The sequence below is a fragment of the Littorina saxatilis genome, linkage group LG9 (assembly GCF_037325665.1).
Source record: "Littorina saxatilis isolate snail1 linkage group LG9, US_GU_Lsax_2.0, whole genome shotgun sequence".
Lineage (NCBI taxonomy): Eukaryota > Metazoa > Mollusca > Gastropoda > Littorinimorpha > Littorinidae > Littorina > Littorina saxatilis.
Genome location: NC_090253.1, coordinates 32,171,893 through 32,192,340, shown reverse-complemented (window position 1 = coordinate 32,192,340; position 20,448 = coordinate 32,171,893). Strand labels below are relative to the sequence as shown.

The 20,448-nt window shown below is 44.4% G+C and overlaps 2 protein-coding genes across 3 annotated transcripts in view; both read right to left on the bottom strand.

The window, feature by feature from the left end:
* Nucleotides 1–600: 600 nt before the first annotated feature.
* On the bottom strand, nucleotides 601–5,955 carry LOC138977185 (uncharacterized). The gene has a single exon (XM_070350092.1). The coding sequence runs from the start codon at nucleotides 5,953–5,955 to the stop codon at nucleotides 601–603; it is 5,355 nt and encodes a 1,784-aa protein (XP_070206193.1).
* Nucleotides 5,956–6,108: 153 nt separating this feature from the next.
* Nucleotides 6,109–20,448, bottom strand: part of LOC138975883 (synaptic vesicle 2-related protein-like) — a 30,969-nt gene continuing 16,629 nt past the window's right edge. For both annotated transcript variants that reach the window (XM_070348657.1, XM_070348658.1), the window contains exons 7-17: nucleotides 17,135–17,198; nucleotides 16,358–16,483; nucleotides 15,916–16,047; nucleotides 15,061–15,137; nucleotides 14,195–14,271; nucleotides 13,088–13,195; nucleotides 12,745–12,856; nucleotides 12,262–12,343; nucleotides 11,517–11,606; nucleotides 10,962–11,075; nucleotides 6,109–8,266 (exon numbers count right to left, since the gene is read on the bottom strand). In XM_070348657.1, coding sequence (XP_070204758.1) covers nucleotides 8,207–8,266; nucleotides 10,962–11,075; nucleotides 11,517–11,606; nucleotides 12,262–12,343; nucleotides 12,745–12,856; nucleotides 13,088–13,195; nucleotides 14,195–14,271; nucleotides 15,061–15,137; nucleotides 15,916–16,047; nucleotides 16,358–16,483; nucleotides 17,135–17,198 — 1,042 coding nt within the window. In that variant the 3' untranslated portion in view covers nucleotides 6,109–8,206. The remainder of the gene's footprint in view (nucleotides 8,267–10,961; nucleotides 11,076–11,516; nucleotides 11,607–12,261; nucleotides 12,344–12,744; nucleotides 12,857–13,087; nucleotides 13,196–14,194; nucleotides 14,272–15,060; nucleotides 15,138–15,915; nucleotides 16,048–16,357; nucleotides 16,484–17,134; nucleotides 17,199–20,448) is intronic.

Sequence of the window (20,448 nt, the reverse complement as noted above, 5' to 3'; positions counted from 1 at the left end):
CAACACTCTCAAATGAACAAAATCACAAACTCAAAAAACTAAACCAGATCTACAACAAGGAAAAAATGGCGGAATAGCTCGACAACCACGTGGAAGACTGCAAATCTTACTCTACCAAAAAATGTGTGTCAAGAGCGATCACACAAACGATTACAACCTCAAAAACAATGTAAATCATACTATAGTCGGATCCTTTATTAAAAGAAATGAAAATTACTCACACTTCGTGGGCCACCAGACCTCTTTAAAGAGAGGAAGAGAGAAACCGTCCCGGCAAGGACAGATTCAGGGGAAACTACTAAGTAAAAATTTACAAAGCACAATGATCTCCCTTATACTTCTAGAAGTACATATTCTTTCAACTGGAATAAACGAAACGAAATTAAAAGAAGATTAAAAATACTGTCGGAGACAGGACACTCCCCGCCTGATATCTACTCGATATCACTATTAAGACAGGAAAGGAAATCAGTAGTAAAATAAAGGAAAAAGTCCTGCACTCAAAAATAGGTTGGCAAGCAAACAAAAAATGTGTAGCGACGGTAACTGTCTGTTCTCAGTCTGTGGTTCACAACCGAGTCAGTCATCGGTGTAGGCCTACTAGAGAGGAATCAGTTCTGTGATAGGCCTCACGTACAGTTTGGCCTGATTGTCTTTGATCACTCGGATCTCAACCGACCGAACAAGATTGTCACGGGCAGTTGGGAAGGTGCGGACCACCAAACCGACCGGCCAACTGTTGCGAGGCACCGAAGGGTCCCTGAGAAGAACCAGACTGTTCTCCTTGAGGTTCTCTTCAGTCTGCATCCACCGCCTCCTCTGCTGTAGCTCCTGCAGGTACTCCTCTTTCCACTTTTTCCAAAAGGCGTTAGACAGTACCTGAACATGCTTCCAGTGTTGTTTGTAACAGTCTTTCAAGTTGCTGTAGTCAGGTAAAGGTTGACTTTCGCCACTCTTTTGCGTCAGCAGCATTGACGGGTTCAGAATGAGGGGGGAATCAGGTTCATGGTAAATTGGGGTGATGGGACGGGAATTGACGACTGCGCACACTTCGGCCATGAGTGTGCACAACACCTCATGGGTTAGAGGTTTCCGCTTGGCATCCATGAGCAATGAGTCGAGGATTCGCCTCACCACGCCAATCATTCGCTCCCAAACTCCACCCATGTGCGAGGCATGAGGAGGGTTGAACCTCCAGATGACTCCCGACTTCCTCAAATGTCCTTGAACAAGTCCATCTTCTTTAAAAAGGGACTCCATGTTCAACTCTTTCGCGGCTCCCACGAAGTTCGTTCCTCGATCAGATCGAAGCTCTTGAACCGGGCCTCTGAGGGAGATAAAACGTCTGAGGGCGTTGATAAAGGATGAGCTAGTCATCTCCTCAATGACCTCGATGTGGATGGCTCTGGTCGACATGCAAGTGAAGATGACAGCCCATCTTTTGGAGTTGGCTTGTCCTCCCCTGGTTTTCCTGGTCAAGACTTCCCAGGGGCCAAAGACGTCAACCCCCACATGAGAAAAAGGAGCTGAGGGAATGACTCTGTCTGAAGGAAGGCTTGCCATCTGTTGCGCGGCCTGCCTGCCTCGAAGTCTTCTGCACTGGAAGCACTTCTGGATAGTGGACGACACAAGGCGTTTCGCGCCCACTATCCAAAATCCGTTGGAGCGGAGGGCACCTTCGGTAAAGTGACGACCCTGGTGGTTAACTTGGGCATGATAGTGTCGGACAAGCAGAGTGGTGACATGATGGTTCTTAGGCATGATCAGAGGGTGCGTGCTTGAAGGTCCAAGGATCACTGTCGCTTCACGCAGTCTGCCACCCACTCGAAGCAAGCCGTCTTGGTCCAAAAAGGGGCAAAGGGAAAGGATTTGACTTGATTTTGAGAGTTTCTTCCCCTGCTGCAGACACTGTATCTCCTCCGGAAAGGTGGTTGCCTGAACACTGTGGATGATGAAATTCTCTGTCAATTTATTGTTCTTGACACCACCATGGTGAGCGCAGCGATGCCAACCCGTGCAAGTGCCGTCAGGAGAGTGGAAGCTAGCGCTGATGTGCTTGAGAGTACTGAAGGCCCTCACCAATGCAGTCCACTCCGAAAACTTTTCAAACCGGGATGAGAGGGTTGAGGGGTGAGTTTTGGAAGATACTTCGGTCTTGCAGACCTGTGGTCTAATCTCCTTGTCAGCATCAGGTGAGATTAATGGGAAGGTTTGTAGATCGACGGGTGTGGGTCTATTTTGTAGGAACTCACTAGGGCCGCCAAGCCAGACCTGCAGTTTCTGACCCAGGTTCTCCGGTGACCTCCTTGTTGCTGCGTCGGCAGGGTTGAGGTTGGTGGGCACATGATGCCACTGGTCTGGGGATGTCAATCGCCTGATCCTCTCGACTCTGTTAGTGACGTATGTGAAGAAACGTCTCTTCTCATTCTTGATGTAACCGAGCACGACGTTGCTGTCAGTGTAGAAAGTCACACTGGGCGAACTCAAATCAAGCTCTTGTTCAATCAACTGCCATATCTCTGTGGCAAGAACCGCACTGCAGAGCTCCAGGCGAGGGATGGTGTGGCCGCTAAATGGGGCAAGTTTGGCTTTTCCCATCACAAACCCAAGGTGAAAGCCTTGTTCATGGGGCACCTGAACGTAGGCCACCGAAGAGATAGCCTTCTCTGAAGCATCGCAGAAGACGTGGTATTTAGCATCGGGTGACTGGGTAAGGGATGTTGGAAGAAACATGCGAGGTGTTTCGAGCTCTTTGATGTCTTGGAGGGACTGTTTCCACAGCTCCCAACGGTGGCGGAAGTTGTCCGGGATGGGTTTGTCCCAGGCCTTGCCATCTGGAGACACCTCTCGCAGGAAAATCTTGCCACTGATGGTTGCTGGAGCGAGGAAACCAAGAGGGTCATAAATCCCGTTGATGGTGGATAAGACCCCTCTTCGAGAAAAATCTCCATTGGAAACCTGGGGGGAAATGTCAAATGTATCTCTTTCCAAGTTCCAGCTCAAACCCAAACATCCATGAGTTGGTAAGGGATCAGTAGGCTGGAGGTTTTGCAGCTCTGTGGACAGTTCTTTTCTGGGAAAGGCTGCCAAAACACTCCTGCTATTTGAAACAACCTTGTGGAGATTGATCCCGCCGTTTTTTTGAAGTTCTCTTTGCGTGCGCTGCATGAGGTGGACAGCTTGGTCGACTTCAGGAACGGAGGTGATCCCGTCGTCAACATAGAAGTCCCGCTCGACGAACTTCTTCACATCTGGTGCACTGTGGGCAATGCTCTTCCGGAGGCCGTAGGTAGCAACCGCTGGAGATGGACTGTTGCCAAAGACATGGACACACATCCTGTGTTCCACGAGGGGTGCGTCAAAGTTGTTGCCTCGGTACCAAAAGAAGCGTAGGAGATCTCTGTGTTCTTGGTCAACGAAAAACTGGTAGAACATCTGTTCTATGTCCCCAGCTATTGCCACTGCATCTCTGCGGAACCTCAGCAGAATGCCAAGGAGGCTGTTTGTCAAGTCTGGCCCAGACAGCAGCAGCGAGTTCAGAGAGACGCCTTCGAAGGTCGCTGACGAGTCAAATACACCGCGGAGTTTGTCAGGTTTTTTGGGGTGGTACACTCCGAAAAGTGGAAGGTACCAGCAGTGTCCAGCTTTACCCTGGGGGACCTCTTCAGCGGAGCCACTCTTCAGGATCTTCTCCATAAACTGGAAGAAGTGTTCTCTTTTTACGGGATTCTTCTTCAGTGATGCCTCCAAGGCCTTGGCACGACTGACAGCTTGGGACCGGTTGCAGGTGGGGATTGGTTTTTCCGATCTCAGGGGAAGAGGAGCCGACCAACGCCTTTCTTCGTTTAGCTTGAATTTCTCATCCATGAGAGCAAAAAATGCTTTGTCCTCCACGGACAGCCCAACCTTGTCATCTTCTGGTGTTCGCTGGAAAACTTCAGCTCCGACATCTTTGGCGACGTCAACCTTCAAGTTGAACGGGCAAGGTTCAAAAATGGTCCTTCTTCCATCAATGACGCTCGTCTTGGCAACTCTGATGGTCGATGGTTTGTGGACTTTGTTGAGGCACACATCCCCGATGATTACCCAGCCAAGAGGCAGTCGCTGTGCAAATGGCGATTTCGGTGGGCCAACAATTTGCTCCAGCACGTGGTGGGCTTCAGGGAGGTCCCGTCCAATCAGCAGTGCGATGGGAATTTGTTTGTCGAGAGGAGGGATTCTTTTCCTTATGCGATTGAGATGGCCATGATGTTGGGCCACTTCAGAAGAAGGGATTTCTGATCGATCGTTTGGAATGGTGTCGCATTCAAGTACGTGGGGCAAGATCAAGGACCTTCCGTCAGTGGACTGGACAGTGATGTTCCGGAGCTGACGACCACTCATCGCTTGTGTTCCGCCGCAGGACGTTAGCTGATATTCAATTTCACTGGGGGACGAGCCTAGCTGATCCATCAGCTCCGGCGTTGCCAGGGAGGCATTGCTTTGGTCATCCAAGATCGCGTAAACTTGGATCCCCTTGGTCTTTTCAGGGGGAAAAACTTTGACCTTCACCACCTTACCGCAGGATCTGCTCAGGTGACCTCCTTTGCACAAGGTGGTGCACTTTGCGGACACCTCCCCGCCATGCTTTTCGATGGGATCCAGGGATGCTGATGGTCTGTCCTGATGCATGGTGGTGTGGTGCCTTCCAGAGCAGACACTGCACTTGACCGACATATTGCAGTCCTTTGCCCTGTGGCTGGTGGAAGAAAGGCATCTGTAGCACACTCCTTTCTCTTTCAGGGTTGCCTTCTTCTCACCGAGTGATTTTGCTGCGAAGCCTTTACACTCTAGCAAAGAGTGCCTTGCGGTTGTGTGGATTGGGCAAAGCTCGGATTTTGCTTCAAGGTTGGTCTTTCTGGAGAGTACTGGCTTGGCCTTTTTGTCGTTCTCCAAATTGAAGGCCGGGTCGTTCTGAATTGTGGCGCAAGTTTTAACGAAGTCCACAAAAAACTCAAAGGGGGGGAATGGAACGTGGTGATTGCTTTTGTATGTCGCTGCGCGCATGACCCACTTCTGTCTGAGGTGGTGAGGAAGCTTCCGTACCACCATGTTGACCCCTGTAGACGAGTCGTAAAGGGCAAACAGAGGGGCGAGGACAGGGTTCATCTTGGCTGACAAGATTTCTTCGAGGAGGTCGCTCAACTCGTAGAGGCTGCGCTGATCTTTAGAGATAGGTGGAAACTCCTCCAGCCTTGCCTTCAGGCATGCCTCAATGAGCTCAGGTGAGCCAAACCGCTCGTCCAGGCGCTTCCAGAGGAGTTGGAGTCCTCTCTGAGGATTCCCGATGTTGGCAGACCTCAGGCTCTGGGCATACCTCTTGGACTCTGGTCCAAGGTACTTGGCCAGGAGGTCCAGCTCCTCGGCAGGAGAGACATCCAAGTCGAGCATGATGGATGTAAAACAGTCTTTCCAAACGTGGAATGACTCCGGGCGTTCATCGAACGGAGTCAATCGATGAGTCAAGAGATCCCGCTTCATCCAAAACAATGAGGCAGCGTCATGTGATGACTGGACTGGTAGGGACGTGTGGTTCTGCCTGGGTCCAACTGCAGATCCCTGTCTATTGAGGCAGGAAGAGGCTCTGGAAAGAGTGTGAGATGATGCGTTAGACGGTTGGCTGTAGGCATCGTCGTTCGACAGTCTTGGCTCGTGCCATCGACGTCCGTGCGTGGTGGACGTGGAGTAGTCCTGGAGGGCGGGCTCCTTCTTGATCGTTCTTTGAACAGTGTGGAGGCTGGGCTCGTCCCTCAGCCTGAGGGCGCTCAGCTCCGCCAGTTCCTTGGTAAGATAGGCTTTCCTTTTTGCCAGCTGGTACTGTTCCTCTGCAATCTGCAGCTCGAGTTCCACCTCTGCCAGTCGTTGGTTGGTGACGGAGAGGGTTCGGGCTCGAGCAGTCTTTTCTTGAGACATCATAGTGGCGAAGTTTTTTTACTATTCTGGCTCGCGGATTCTTGCGCTCACGCCCCAGATAGTTTTACCAAGATTCTTTATTGTAAAGTAAAGTGAAGTGAAGACGGTAAAAAACTGAAACATATGTAAACAAAAGAAACCATAAGAAAAAGTACAAACTAATATGAAAAGAATCAAAACACAAAATCGCAACCTCTAAACCACCGCAGTCGCGACCGAAAAAACCAACGCTTGGTGGCAAATGGAGTACACAAAAAATCGAATTATCCAAACACACAACTGAAGCACTGGGGCCTTCGTTCCGAGTCGTTTTCTTTTACCATAACTTAAAACCAACAAAATACTACATCGACCGAAGTCGGCACGCTTCTTACTTGTACTACAATTCCTACAACAACACTAACAACACTCTCAAATGAACAAAATCACAAACTCAAAAAACTAAACCAGATCTACAACAAGGAAAAAATGGCGGAATAGCTCGACAACCACGTGGAAGACTGCAAATCTTACTCTACCAAAAAATGTGTGTCAAGAGCGATCACACAAACGATTACAACCTCAAAAACAATGTAAATCATAATAGAGTCGGATCTTTTATTAAAAGAAATGAAAATTACTCACACTTCGTGGGCCACCAGACCTCTTTAAAGAGAGGAAGAGAGAAACCGTCCCGGCAAGGACAGATTCAGGGGAAACTACTAAGTAAAAATTTACAAAGCACAATGATCTCCCTTATACTTCTAGAAGTACATATTCTTTCAACTGGAATAAACGAAACGAAATTAAAAGAAGATTAAAAATACTGTCGGAGACAGGACACCCTTGCTGGAGTCTGGGATCAAACCAATGAAGTTGCGACAAACTTTTAAAACAAAAGTACCACCATCAAGCCACGTACGTCCCCATACCATAGAGCTAACTGCAGTCGATGAATTTGTTAACTAAATCGGTACTTAATAGGACATTGACAAAATTCCAAGGGACAACAAATAATAAATAAACTCAAACATAAAAATATGAACCATGTGTATGAATGATATGAAATAATGATCACAATTTTCCAATGAGAGAAAAATCATCATACATTAAAAGATTAGTAAATTCAAGAAGTGCCACACAAAAAAGGCATTGTACTGTCATAACTGAGATTCATAACAATGACTGTAAAACAAAACAAACAATGTAATCTGATCTCAAGAAGAAAGGTTTCCTTCAGAAAATGTGATTGAAAACGTTTTTTCTACTGCACACTATAATCTTACAGTAACACATTTCTCATTTAAAACTCAATGTGGTCATCTTTTTCATTTTCTATGTAGTCACAAGAATGTGAATAAATATGACATTGGACATTGACATTGGAATGAGACTTTAAGCACATGCAAATAGCAGGCATAAAATCAATTGTAGATCATCGGGAATATAAAAATTTATTAGCAAAAAGTTAAACCAATCAAGAAAATCCATTTCTCAATCTGGAATGAGACAAAATACTATGGCAAACCAAAAAACACACATAACAATTGAATAAATAAAAAATAAAATGCTGGAATGTAGACATTTGCTTGGACTGAGATTCATCACCTGAGCCCCAAAAAAGTATGGGTAAAGTATTTTTGAGATTGGTCTTTTTCAACGTGTTTTGTCTCTCATTTTGTAAGAGACAAATCAAACAAGAAAACTAACAATAACTGAAAGCAATTGAAATCTTACAGAAATCGCCTCCATAATGCAAGTAGTTAAACTGCAAAATATTGCAGCTGGAATGTGACTAGAGCAGGTAAAAAAAAAAGATCTACAGAACAAACAAAAATGGAGGAAAAACTCTTGATGCAATGTTCGAATGAAATATTTCCGGCATAAAGAAACCCCCATTAATTCAATTGCATTACAAATTCAACAAATGATCCATGTATGGATGGTTACCAAAAAAAAGCCTGAAAGAAAGTTGTATAAAGTGCCATTGTTCAACAAAATCTGGTCGGGAGATTCATTTCACAGGTGTAAAAAATTCACAAGAACAAATCTGCAAATGAGTTTGTTTTTTCAATGTGATCACTCTTAAGCTTATAATATGGCATCCTTTTTGTCATGATTGCAGGCCAATGATCTTCAAATCACTAAATCACAGCACAACAAAGCCACAAGAGCTGAGAATGTACAAGGATATTTATACATGAATAAATTCTTACTTTTTTTCGACAAAGAGCACAAAGGCAGAGAAAAAAAACACATCTTCGCTGACATCACACTATTGTAATTCGTCTTCCACTCTTGCAGGCTTCTTAGGTGCAACCTCTGCGGTTGTGTCCTGAAAAACAGTAGAAAATGTTCAGTATAAGTCTGTGTAACACGAATATGATATAAATGAAAAAGCAAGGAAATAAACACACACAATTTGGTATGAGAATATACCGTCAGACCACATAATACACTGAACATTTCAATTAGTATTCCATTCCTGAAGTTGCAAGAATTTGTTTCCAAACATCAGCAAGCATTACACAAATGAGAGGAATTAACAAAAGAGCTTTGAATACATTGAATATGGTAAATAAATAAAAATGAAACAATAATAATCCGTCCACCACACTTTCAATTCTCGAAAATGGCAAACCACAATTTATGTGATATAGCATTCACACTCATTTTGCCTTTCTGCAAGTCTTTCCACAACAACAAATCAAACAAACAAACAAAATAAATCAAATCTCATTCCAAAATGGAACAAAAACATAAGTGTAAACAAGAAAGTGACAGATGAAAGCTAGTAACCATGTGAACAAAAAATGAAACTTTTGCAAAGATTTAAACTGTTATACCTATCAACCTCTCACTATCATCCAAAGAGGGGGAAAAAAAGAGATAAAAAAGAGTCAGAAAAAAACCACACACACACACACACACACACACACACACACACACACACACACACACACACATACTACTATGGTTTTCATGTAAACAAAAGTAGGATTCAAGTGACAGTATGAACAATTTCAAAACTAGAAGAAAAAAAATCAGCAGCAAATGTAAAAAAAAAAAATAAAAAAAATGTATGTTTGCATTCAAATTCCTTTTCATTAATTAACCCACTTTTAACTACTATATAACTTGCATGTAGAATTCCTCTGAGCCCAAACCCACCAACACACCCACCACAAACAATTAATTAAGTAGAAGTGCAATGCCAAGGCACTGCATAACCCCAGCGAAGGACAAATCCGCGGTCTCTCTCTCTCTCTCTCTCTCACACACACACCCCAAGTCACACACACACACACACACACACACACACACACACACACACACACACACACACACATAGGCCCTACACACAAACTCACGCACACGCACATACTCTCTCTCTCTCTCTCTTACACAGACACAGAAACACACACACACACATAAATGCATGCACGCACACACACATACATAACCACATTCTCTCTCTCTCTCTCAAACGCACACACACATACATAACCACATTCTCTCTCTCTCTCTCTCAAACACACACACATACATAACCACATTCTCTCTCTCTCTCTCAAACACACACACACACCCCAAGTCACACACGCACACGCACTCACTCACTCTCTTACACAAACTTCATACACACAAAACACACACCCATACGCACATATAGACAGATGGACATACACACCTTTACAAACAAACACACATACACACACACATACACTTAAGCACATTCACACACCTACTCTCTCTCTTTCTAACAGACACACACACACACACACACACACACACACACATTTACATATGCATGCATGCATGCACGCACACACACACAGGCTCACAGGCTCACACACACACACACACACACACACACACCCAGTGACTCACACAAATCTCAAACACACAAAACACACACTCATACGCACATAGACAGAGGGACACACACACCTTTACAAACAAACACATATACACACTCATACACACACAAACATACACACAAACTCATGCACACACACATACACACACACACATACACACACACACATTTACATATGCGAGCATGCACGCACGCACGCACACATACACAGGCTCACACACACACACACACAGTGACTCACACAAATCTCATACACACAAAACACACTCATACGCACATTGACAGACGGACACACACACCTTTACAAACAAACACACATACACACTCATATCATACACACACACACATACACACACATACACACACACTCTCTCTCCCTCTCTCTCTTTCTAACACACACACACACATACACACACACACACACACACACACACACACACACACACACACACAAGTACAGACTCATGCACACGCGCGCACACACACAAACACACACACACACAAACACACACACACACACACACACACACACACACACACAAACACACAGACACACACACACACACACACACACACACACACACACACACACAAACAGTAACACTAACATATGTGCACAAAATGAACACACACACACACACACACACCGCGTGAGAGAGAAAGACTACAGGGAGGCATGACGTCATGATGCATTAATTGACGTCAAAGACTTTCGACCGTGACGTAATCTTTTTACGCGAGCTATATCCATAGACTTGGAAACTACGGAATTTCTACCCGGCCAAAGCGGCCTTGGGTGGCGTTTGCTAAAAAAATGGGGGCGCCTATTGTACCCACCGTAATTTAGTTAGTATGTTCCTAATTTTTTGTGAACTTCCATCTCCAACTGTAGCCCCTGATCGGGCACAACGAATCCGTCTTTATCATGTATTATCGGTATGAAAATTTCTCAAGTCGATTACAGTATAGCGTTCGTGGGATACCTCCAGCTTTGCTGGGATAACAACAACCAGAACCCTCCCCCATGTTATGCCTTATAACATTTCGAAACCTTGCGGTTAAGCCATTAAGACTAACCCCCCTCCCCCCCAATTCCATCCCCCCTCAACACCCCCCCCCCTCCCCTCCCAAACTCTTTCTGTCTTCTCACCTTCATTTCCCGCCCCTTGGTTTCGAATGGCAGCAGCAGTGAGGCGACAGTGGCAAGCAGGCACATGACACCGTAGATAGAGATGGCAAAGTACGCTGAGTGCTTCAGCAATACCTGCACAGGGAAAAGCACTTAGGTCAGTCAACTCCATCAAAAGCAAAGCAAACAATTAATCAACCCGCCAAACAAACATTTGAATCACCCAAGCACTATATATCATTTGCATTTCTGACCAAAATTTGACATTTTACACAGATGGAGACAGCAACTGATTTACAAGACAATAACAGCCTTTGAGTACGCCAAATCAGAAACAGACATCTGTCCTGAACCCAGTTTACTTTCATCTGCTTGACAAAGTCGGTCAAAACGCAATTCAGTATGACTTCTCGTTATTGCTATCATCAATACTAAACGGTATGAATGAGAAGGGACACTGTGGGTCAAGATTGACATTCAATGGTAACACCTGCTTGTACAGAAATGAGTGTCATTTATTTTATTTTTTGAGGCGGCAGAAATGATAAATGCTTGACAAAGTAACTGTCTGATTACCTGTGCAATAAACGGTGTGACAATGGCTCCCACCCGAGCCATCCCACTGCAGGCGCCTAGCCCCATGGCTCGCATGGAGGTTGGATAAAACTGAAAATTCAATTCTATTATGTTTGACTGTCATCTATGATTAAATCTGATGGAATGTTTTAATATGGCAAACATATAAGACCAAATAGATAGACATTTAAACAAAAGTGGACACATCAGTAACAAGGTTAGATTTTTCTTTTTCAATATTTCGGCAGATAAACTGCCTTCGTCAGGATGGTGTGAGAGTATGGAAATAGAAAAAGAAAGACTTCTACACTGGTGCCAGTATGTCCTCCCACCCACCACAACCTAGAGTTAGAAAAAAAACCACAGGAACCTCATTCCATTGTTGTGCTAAGACGGGAAAGAAAAAGAAAGAAGAAAAACAATTTCAAGCTTAAATACATGATTGTAATCAATTCTTTATAAATTCTTTATACTTTGGAAGACGTGTTAGTGAGTTAGTGTTTTTGACACTGACAGCTTTGTACTTTGTATTCTCAGGGGTAGAGTCCAGCCTAAAGGCTATCTTACACTGTTTCAAACATATCTCCATGGTGATTGCAAATTCAAGGTGAATTCCTGCAAAACAGTTCTAGTTTAATGCTATCCTACGCTTTGTTTCAAACTTATCTCAGGGAAAAATGGCCATAATTCACCTTTTTTACTCAGATTCAGACTCTCTTCCACTGGTTTCAGTGGATCAACCTACCTCTGGCGTGTAGATATATGCACCCTGAAACGCCCCGGAAATGAAAGCTCTGGCCACGAACAGGAACACTGTCAACAGGGCTCTGAAACATACAACGAAAAGCAGTTGTTAACACAATACATGTACTTCAACAGTGAAAGCTCTGATTTCTGTTCCAAGACTCTCACATTTTGTGTGTGGTCTTTGCTGTCTTGAAGTTGTTGTTTTTTCCCATAAAACGAACATGATTGTCTGCATTTTCTCAGAACCTTTTATTTCAAAAACACATTTCTCAGTTTTTTTGTTTGTTTCTAAAGAATTTAAAACATGGAGACTACGAAGTACTGTACACTCTGACTGACTTGCAAACTGCACCAATTTACAGGCTCTTCAAATATTGTCCATGTATTACAAAATTTTAATATTTTGTTGGTCGCAATTAGATTAATAAACATCAGACCGTATCACACCAGCCATCTGACAACAGAAAATGGGGTCACCTACCTTGTGGTACAAATGTTGACAAAGAAGACAAAAACACTGAAAACTCCAAACTCCAAAGCCATTGTGTACTTTCGTCCAATCTTTTCTAGCAGAAAAGCTGTCAGGAACAATCCTATAAACAGAAACATAGCAAAGGAAAGGAAATGAAAATATGTGCAAGTGGTGTGTGATGCCAGTAAATAAGCACACACACACACACACACACACACACACACACACACTGTTTTGTGCTTGTATGTGAGCATGCTTTCTTACTTACATACATATAAACAGACAAACAAACAGATCACAAATGCACATAAAATCAACACAAAATCAACACTTGAAAGCCAGGAAAGCTTACCTGGGAATTCAGCAAATGTGGTCCAGGTGAGATCTTTATAGTCATCCCTGGTCAGCGTTTTACACTCCAGGAAACAAGCCTGGTCACCAACAGACTGCACATCAGTGCCTGCAAATGACACATACAAGGCAAGGTAACTCTCCCGCGCTTCATGTTAAAAAAGCCGCACTGGATAAAACGTATCAGTACTGAGTTGATGAAAGGAGTGTGGGCGTCATAATGAAATAATGCCAGCCCTTTCCTTTGAAACAAACTTTAATTTTTTCTTCTTGTCATTCTTGTCTGATGCATCTCAGGTCATATGATCTCCAGAATGACATCCGCCAAACAGTGAACTAGTCCCATGTGGCTTGAATGCTAGCTTCTAGTTCTACTTACACACTGTACGAAAGCTCCCCCCCCACCCCTTCGGTAATACTGTAAAAATCAAAAAACACACGACAAATCAGGTTGTTACAAGAAGATCACATTTGTCATAGTAATATGAATCAGAAACAAATTATCTGCTGCTCCAGCTCCAATGACACTGAAGAAAATAATGTCCTACTTTTCGACCTAAACGTAACCCCGCTGTGACTTTGAGTTTGAAATACAAGTACTACCAGGATCAACAGATCAACAACAAATGGTTGATATACACAGGTGGTCACTATGGAAGGGTAGATTTTAGAAGAAAAACTAGTCTGGGATCTTTTGCAGTGGTCTTGGAGAGGTGGTCGCTTTTGAGAGGTGCTGGTGGTTGCAAGGGCAGGTTCAACTGTAATCTCAAAATGTGAGTAAATGATTATAAAGAGAAAATGTGAGTAAATGATTATAAAGAGAAAATGTGAGTAAATGATTATAAAGAGAAAATGTGAGTAAATGATTATAAAGAGAAAATGTGAGAAAGCAAGGTCTTAAAAGAGAGGGAGTTCAAAATCAGGATGTCTTAAAATGGTGGATAATTCTCGATTCTTCTTTTGCCACACATCATATCTGCTTTCACACCATTCTGTCGCATCTGGATGCGGTATGGGCCAAAAAATACAAAGAAAAGAGCATGGCTGAGAAAGGACAAAAACTAAAGTTTGAAGCTGGAATTAAGCAGAGTGAGTCCTCACTACTCACCGTGACAACCATCTGGATGCTCAAATAGTGCTGTGGTCAGCAACACAATGCCATAGTAGGAGAAAGCACACACCAACCTGTAAAACAAACTTCTGTTTCAAGAACAAACCAATGCCTGATTGAGGAGAAAAACATTATGCCATTTCAGATTTGTCAATGTTTGAAAATAACTCTGTCTGGATTTTTAGGATTTTTTTGCAGAGTTATGCCCAAATAGTGCGGAAAGTGAGTCACGATTTGCTGCAGTGATCGCAAAGCACGCATATTTTCCTAAACCTCAAGCCAAACCCATGTGACCTTAGTCAAAACACATTGTCAGCGATTACTGCGAGCCTGCGATCAACAAACAGTGAACTCCAATGAATATATTTTTTGAAAGAAAAGGGTATCACATTTAGTGCCCACTGAACAACATACACATGAAAATTAGTTGCTTGCCGCCACGGCGTGTCTAAGCAGGTCAGCAGCGTGTAGTCAATTTTACTTGCTTGCCCCATTATGTGGGGCATAACTCTGCCACAGTGCTTTAAAATCCTGAGAGATGATTTTTGGAAAATGTCTATTGTACCACTGCCAAACAAAAGTTCAGTTAATCAATCAAACAAACACTGCAATGCAGAATTGTAATCTTAATAAAAACGCAGAATAAAAAAGTTTGAAAACTTACATTACATGCTTTTAAGACTTCTTTTGTAGCATACAAAACCTATCAGGGGAAAAAAGGAAATTGTTTGGCAGACAGACAAAATCTTTACTTGCACAAATTTAGTCCCCCCCCCAAAAAAAAACCTCAGTAAGTAGGAAACCAGGACACGTGTGCATGTGAAATGTAGACTGAAGATGACAAACAAGAAAACAATGCTCACCAGATAATCCACAAGAGTATGGTTGTTCTTCTCATCTCTGGCTTTAGCAAATCAATAAAGCGTCCACGCTTCACGCTCTGCATAAATTATAACTCAAGCATTAGACACAGCATGGTGGAAAAAAAATCAAAAGGGAACAAACAAACAAAAAGCAAAGATCAAACAATAACAAGAAGAAAAATGTCAAAATCTATGAATCTGTCAAAATTAACGTGAACAGCTTGAGTTATTTTTAGAAATGATCTGATTAGGAACCAGAAAATAATATTTGGAGCCTGAACTCTACAAAAAGCATGCAAACATGGTTCTTGCAGCCATTCAGTCAAGCATTCTTTCTTTGGGCTCAGCTCCTTTTCTCAATCTTTTACACACACTCACACACACACATATGCACACACACACACATGCAAACCATACAAATGCACAAACACACAAACAATCACACAGAGTTGATTATACTATCAAGAATATTTCTAGAAGCCCAAGATGGCATGACCATTTTTTTTTTACAAAGCGGGAATGTATCTTGCAGAGCCAACACCGTTACATTTAAAAAAAGTCAGTCACTGACAAAAACCCTGCGTGAGAGCATTTCAAGAAAAGTTTAAGACAGCCAGCGTATTTTACTTAGTCTTTGAGTGCTGTCCATTATTATATTTAAATTGATGTTGTTGATCAGTTTTTATAGATGTGTGTGTTGGGTGTGCTTGGCTGGAGTGAATGTTTCTTAACCGCAATGTCAAGGCAAATTCCATACCTTGGGCAATTAAAGATTCTGCATGCTGTAGTTACGGCCAGAACTGCCAATCGTCATATGTACATGTTATCCACCAATACTGTGGAGTTTGTACTTACCTCAACCGTTGGCTCCACTAGTTTTCCTAGCGGCATGGGTTTTCCATTCTCCTTGGCAATCCTTTCCAGGGTTTTGACAGCACTGTCGTAGTGACCTCTTGTCAGGTCGTAGCGTGCACTCTCTGGCAGCCACTGAAACACAAAGTATAAATACATGTAAAATAACAGACCATACAAAGAAAAAGTTTCAAAAAAGATTTGTAAAAGACAGAACAGATCATACAAATGCAACAGATTATTAAAATAAAATATACAATGAAAAACCCATCTGTTGCGTTGTTTCAGATGTCTTTTACCAAAACTACCGGTGCTATATAAATTGTCCTCTACACACTGAGTGACAGCTTTTAGCGTATCACCAACTCATGTCCCTAAAAGGAAAATTTCCTGTGAGGACGTTAAGGACCCCCATTTCACGAGTGACAGCTACACACTGACTCACCACACAGCAGACAGCAAAAATCAGGAGCGGGATGGCGGAGAAGCCCAGCAACCATTGCCAGCCCAGTGACGGCATCACCAGCAGCGCCAGCAATACTTCAAAACACGCGCCGACGGCCCAGAATATCTGAAAGTAAACCACTGCCTTTAGCTTTTTATCTTTCCATGTTGCCAAGTGGCAGGCAGCAGAAGACAAACAATGGCAGAACTGTAGATGGCAAAAATCTTTGTGTGTTTCACAGATGTTGCTGAAAACAGCATGAACATATTGCAATTTAAAAAAAAATGTAAGGCAGATATGTGCACATTTTTGAGCAGTTTAAAACAAACCCCTTGTGTGCAAAAAAAGTGCAGCATTCCACACTGTTACAGTGGAACCTGCCCTGGCAACCATCACTCGATCACGACCACCTGCCCATTAAGACCACCCCAAAAGATCCATGACGAGAGTTTCTTTCTACAATCTTCACCTTCCCATAGTGACCTCATGTCCGTAACGATCACTTTTAAGTTGGTCCCTTGGGTGGTTGTCATAGATAGGTTCGACTGTATTGAGCAAAAGAATAAGGTTGTGAGATAGTGCAGTTATATCAAGTCCCTGTAAACATTAATCTTTGGGTAACATTTCACCATTTTCTACATTAACTGATCTACAAAGCTCATCATTTTTGTTGACAACTTTATACAGGTGGTTGACCTGTAATGTGACGCTTTATCTCAGGCTGGACAATGCAATGTGGACACCTGTTGCCAAAATATGGTAGTGAAGGCCACTCACCTCAACTAGTGTCACACATGTCGCTCTTGATTTTGAGGGGAGAAACTCTGCGTACAGTGTCACCCTGAAACAGATTTTTAGAAAATTCCATTCAGCTTTTCTACCTTTGCAGTACTTCACAGGTGGAAGAAGCATGGGTCTTCTGTAAATAAAGCAGCACTTTCAGCTCCTGCAGATTCAGAGTGAACATTTAGTTGTCAGCTTCACATGCAGCTATGCACTTGGGAGTCTGTTGGTGGTTGGATTTTAACGTCACTAACCTGTTTGGCTATGCGGGACCAATTCAATTTTGTTTCATGTCTCAGTTTACATTGTGGGCTCTGTGTTTGAAACTATTTAAGGTCTATCACAGTAAAATGAAGAAGGTTATAAAAAGCTCATATATTTTCCCCCTTGTTACTTCAAATGTAAAGAAAACAAGTCGCGTAAGGCGAAATTACTACATTTAGTCAAGCTGTGGAACTCACAGAATGAAATTGAACGTAGTCCGCCGCTAGTGCAAAAGGCAGTGAAAGTGACGAGCCTGTTTGGTGCGGTAGCGGTTGCGCTGTGCTTCATAGCACGCTTTACTGTACCTCTCTTCGTTTTAACTTTCTGAGCGTGTTTTTAATCCAAACATATCATATCTATATGTTTTTGGAATCAGGAACCGACAAGGAATAAGATGAAAGTGTTTTTAAATTGATTTCACTGGGACAGGCTGATCTTTCTTAACCCAGTGTGGGATTTTCAGTGGGGCGACCACCCCCAACCCAGCGCGTCCCCGGGTGGCGGATAGGGGAACGATCTTCAGATATGGAGATCAGCCGCTTGCGGCCGCGGACCAAACTGGCTCCGGGTGGGATCCCGGCAAATCCTCCCCCCTGTGCTCTCAGGGTAGGACGTACGGGCCATGAGCTAAGGGTGAGGTAACCCCGACAGAAAACCCCGAATGCTGAAGACGGAGGACCCGGGCCGCACGGCGCATTCTAACAAACCACGGGTACACGCACTTACGCAAATGATGACACAATCAACCAGCACAGATGGAAATGGCGCTCGCCCATTGAGGACCCCCCAGGGTGGAGCAGCGTCGGGTCCCATGCCTCAAAGGGACCCAGCCCCAACTACTGGAGGTCCCTCCCGTCCGTCTTGTCACGCCAGGGGACGCGGGAGGAAAGTGACTGGCACCACCACAACCAGGAAGAAACCCAGTCAGCAGCGACCTTTTCAGGTCATGCACTGGAACGCAGAAAGTATCCTGAACAAGAAGACAGAGTTGGAGCATATCCTGCATGAGAAGAACATCAACATCTGCTGTATTCAGGAGACGCACCTGACACCACAAAAGTCCTTCAAAGTGTGGGGCTACCAATGCCTTAGGTCCGACAGAACAGACCGAAGCAAAGGAGGAATCCTGACCCTCATCAGGAACAACATCAATGCCTGTTTGATAGAAACGCACATGGAGGACTCCGAATATCAGGTGATTCGAATCCAGACGAAGACATCAGAATTCCATCTTGTCAACTTCTACTGCCCCAATGATAGACACCTCGCCCTTGACACGATCCCCGCAAAGGCCTCCAACTTCATCGTGGTGGGTGACTTCAACAGTCATTCACAGAGTTGGGGATATGACCACCTGGATCGGAGAGGAGAAGAGGTGGAGAACTGGCAGGACGACAAAGGTCTCATCCTTTTGAACAGTCCCTTTGACTGCCCTACATTCTACTCCAGAAGATGGCACACTACATCAACTCCTGACCTAGCCTTCTGCACGGAAGACATGCACCAGCTAACCAGCAGAGAGGTCGGAGAACAGCTAGGTGGAAGTGACCATCGGCCAGTCTTTTTGACCCTGGGCATGGAGTCCTGCACTGAAGCTTCCTTCCCACGGTGGAACTACAAAAGAGCGAACTGGTTCCTCTTTAGACACCGCACCAGCGAACTCACCAAAGACATCAGAGTCGAGGGTCGAGACATCAACATGGTGGCGAAGGACTTCAACATGAGCATCCTCAGAGCAGCGCGTGAGTCCATTCCCAGGGGTGCCAGGAGAGACTATAAGCCCTACTGGAGCAATGAATTGCAGGAACTGGATGATGATCTGGCAGACGCCAGAAGGGAAGCAGAAGTCAACCCGTCACAAAACAACAACATCCGCCTCCAGGAAGCCAAAGCCAAATTTCTCAAAAAGAAGCTACAGGCAAGACGGAGAAGCTGGCAAGAGAAAACAAGCTCTCTGAACCTTGAGAAGGATGGCAGAAAGCTCTGGAGGCTCACCAAGCAGTTGAATGATGAGAACACCAGCAGAGGAAAGATCACATTAGAAGAGAACGGGAAGGTGCTAACTGGAAAGCATGCTGCCAACCAATTTGCTGAAAGCTATGCAGCTGAGAGCAACCTCCATGTTAGCCCCGAGAAACAGAGAGAAGCAAGAAGAGAGAAAAGAGAGAGACCTGCCAGACAGTCGACAGTGGACGCCATGAGTCAACCACTCACACTCCACGAGCTGCACTCAGCTCTGAAAAAGTCAAAGGCAAAGAAGTCCCCTGGCCCAGACGGCATCACCAACGAGATGCTAACCCACCTTGGTAGTGCAGCAGAGAACAAGCTACTCGAGGTCTTCAACAGCAGCTGGCAAGAAGGATCGCTACCACAACTCTGGCGAGAAGCGATCATGATCCCCATCTTAAAAAAAGGGAAGGATCCAAAGAAGGCCACCAGCTATCGCCCAATCAGCCTCACCAGCTGTGTTGTGAAGACCTTGGAGAGAATTGTGAACGAGCGCCTCAGGTGGTACCTGGAATCCAGGAACCTCCTCGCCCCTGAACAAGCTGGATTCCGACAGTTCCGCAGCACTGAAGATCAGGTCACTTACCTAGCGCAAGAAGTTGAAGATGCCTTTCAGGAACAGAAGCTGGTCTTCGTCACCTGGATAGATCTTCAGAAGGCCTTTGACAAGGTCTGGAAAGATGGACTCCTTGTAAAACTGCTGAGGAAAGGCGTGTCCAGCAACATGTACCAGTGGATTCGCTCTTACCTCTATAACCGCAGGGCAAGAGTTAACGTCGACCAGACCAAAAGCAAGAAGTTCCTCCTTCGTCATGGCGTCCCTCAGGGCGGAGTCCTCTCCCCCACACTCTTCCTTCTCTTCATCGACGATCTGGTGTCTGAGATGCCCAAGGGGATCAAAGCTGCTCTCTACGCAGACGACCTTGTGATCTGGTGCAAGGAGGAGCACGCAAGTACTGCCACCTACAGAATGCAGCAAGCGGCAGATAGGCTGAACGCATGGGCAGAAGATTGGTGCGTCTCCATCAACAAGGAGA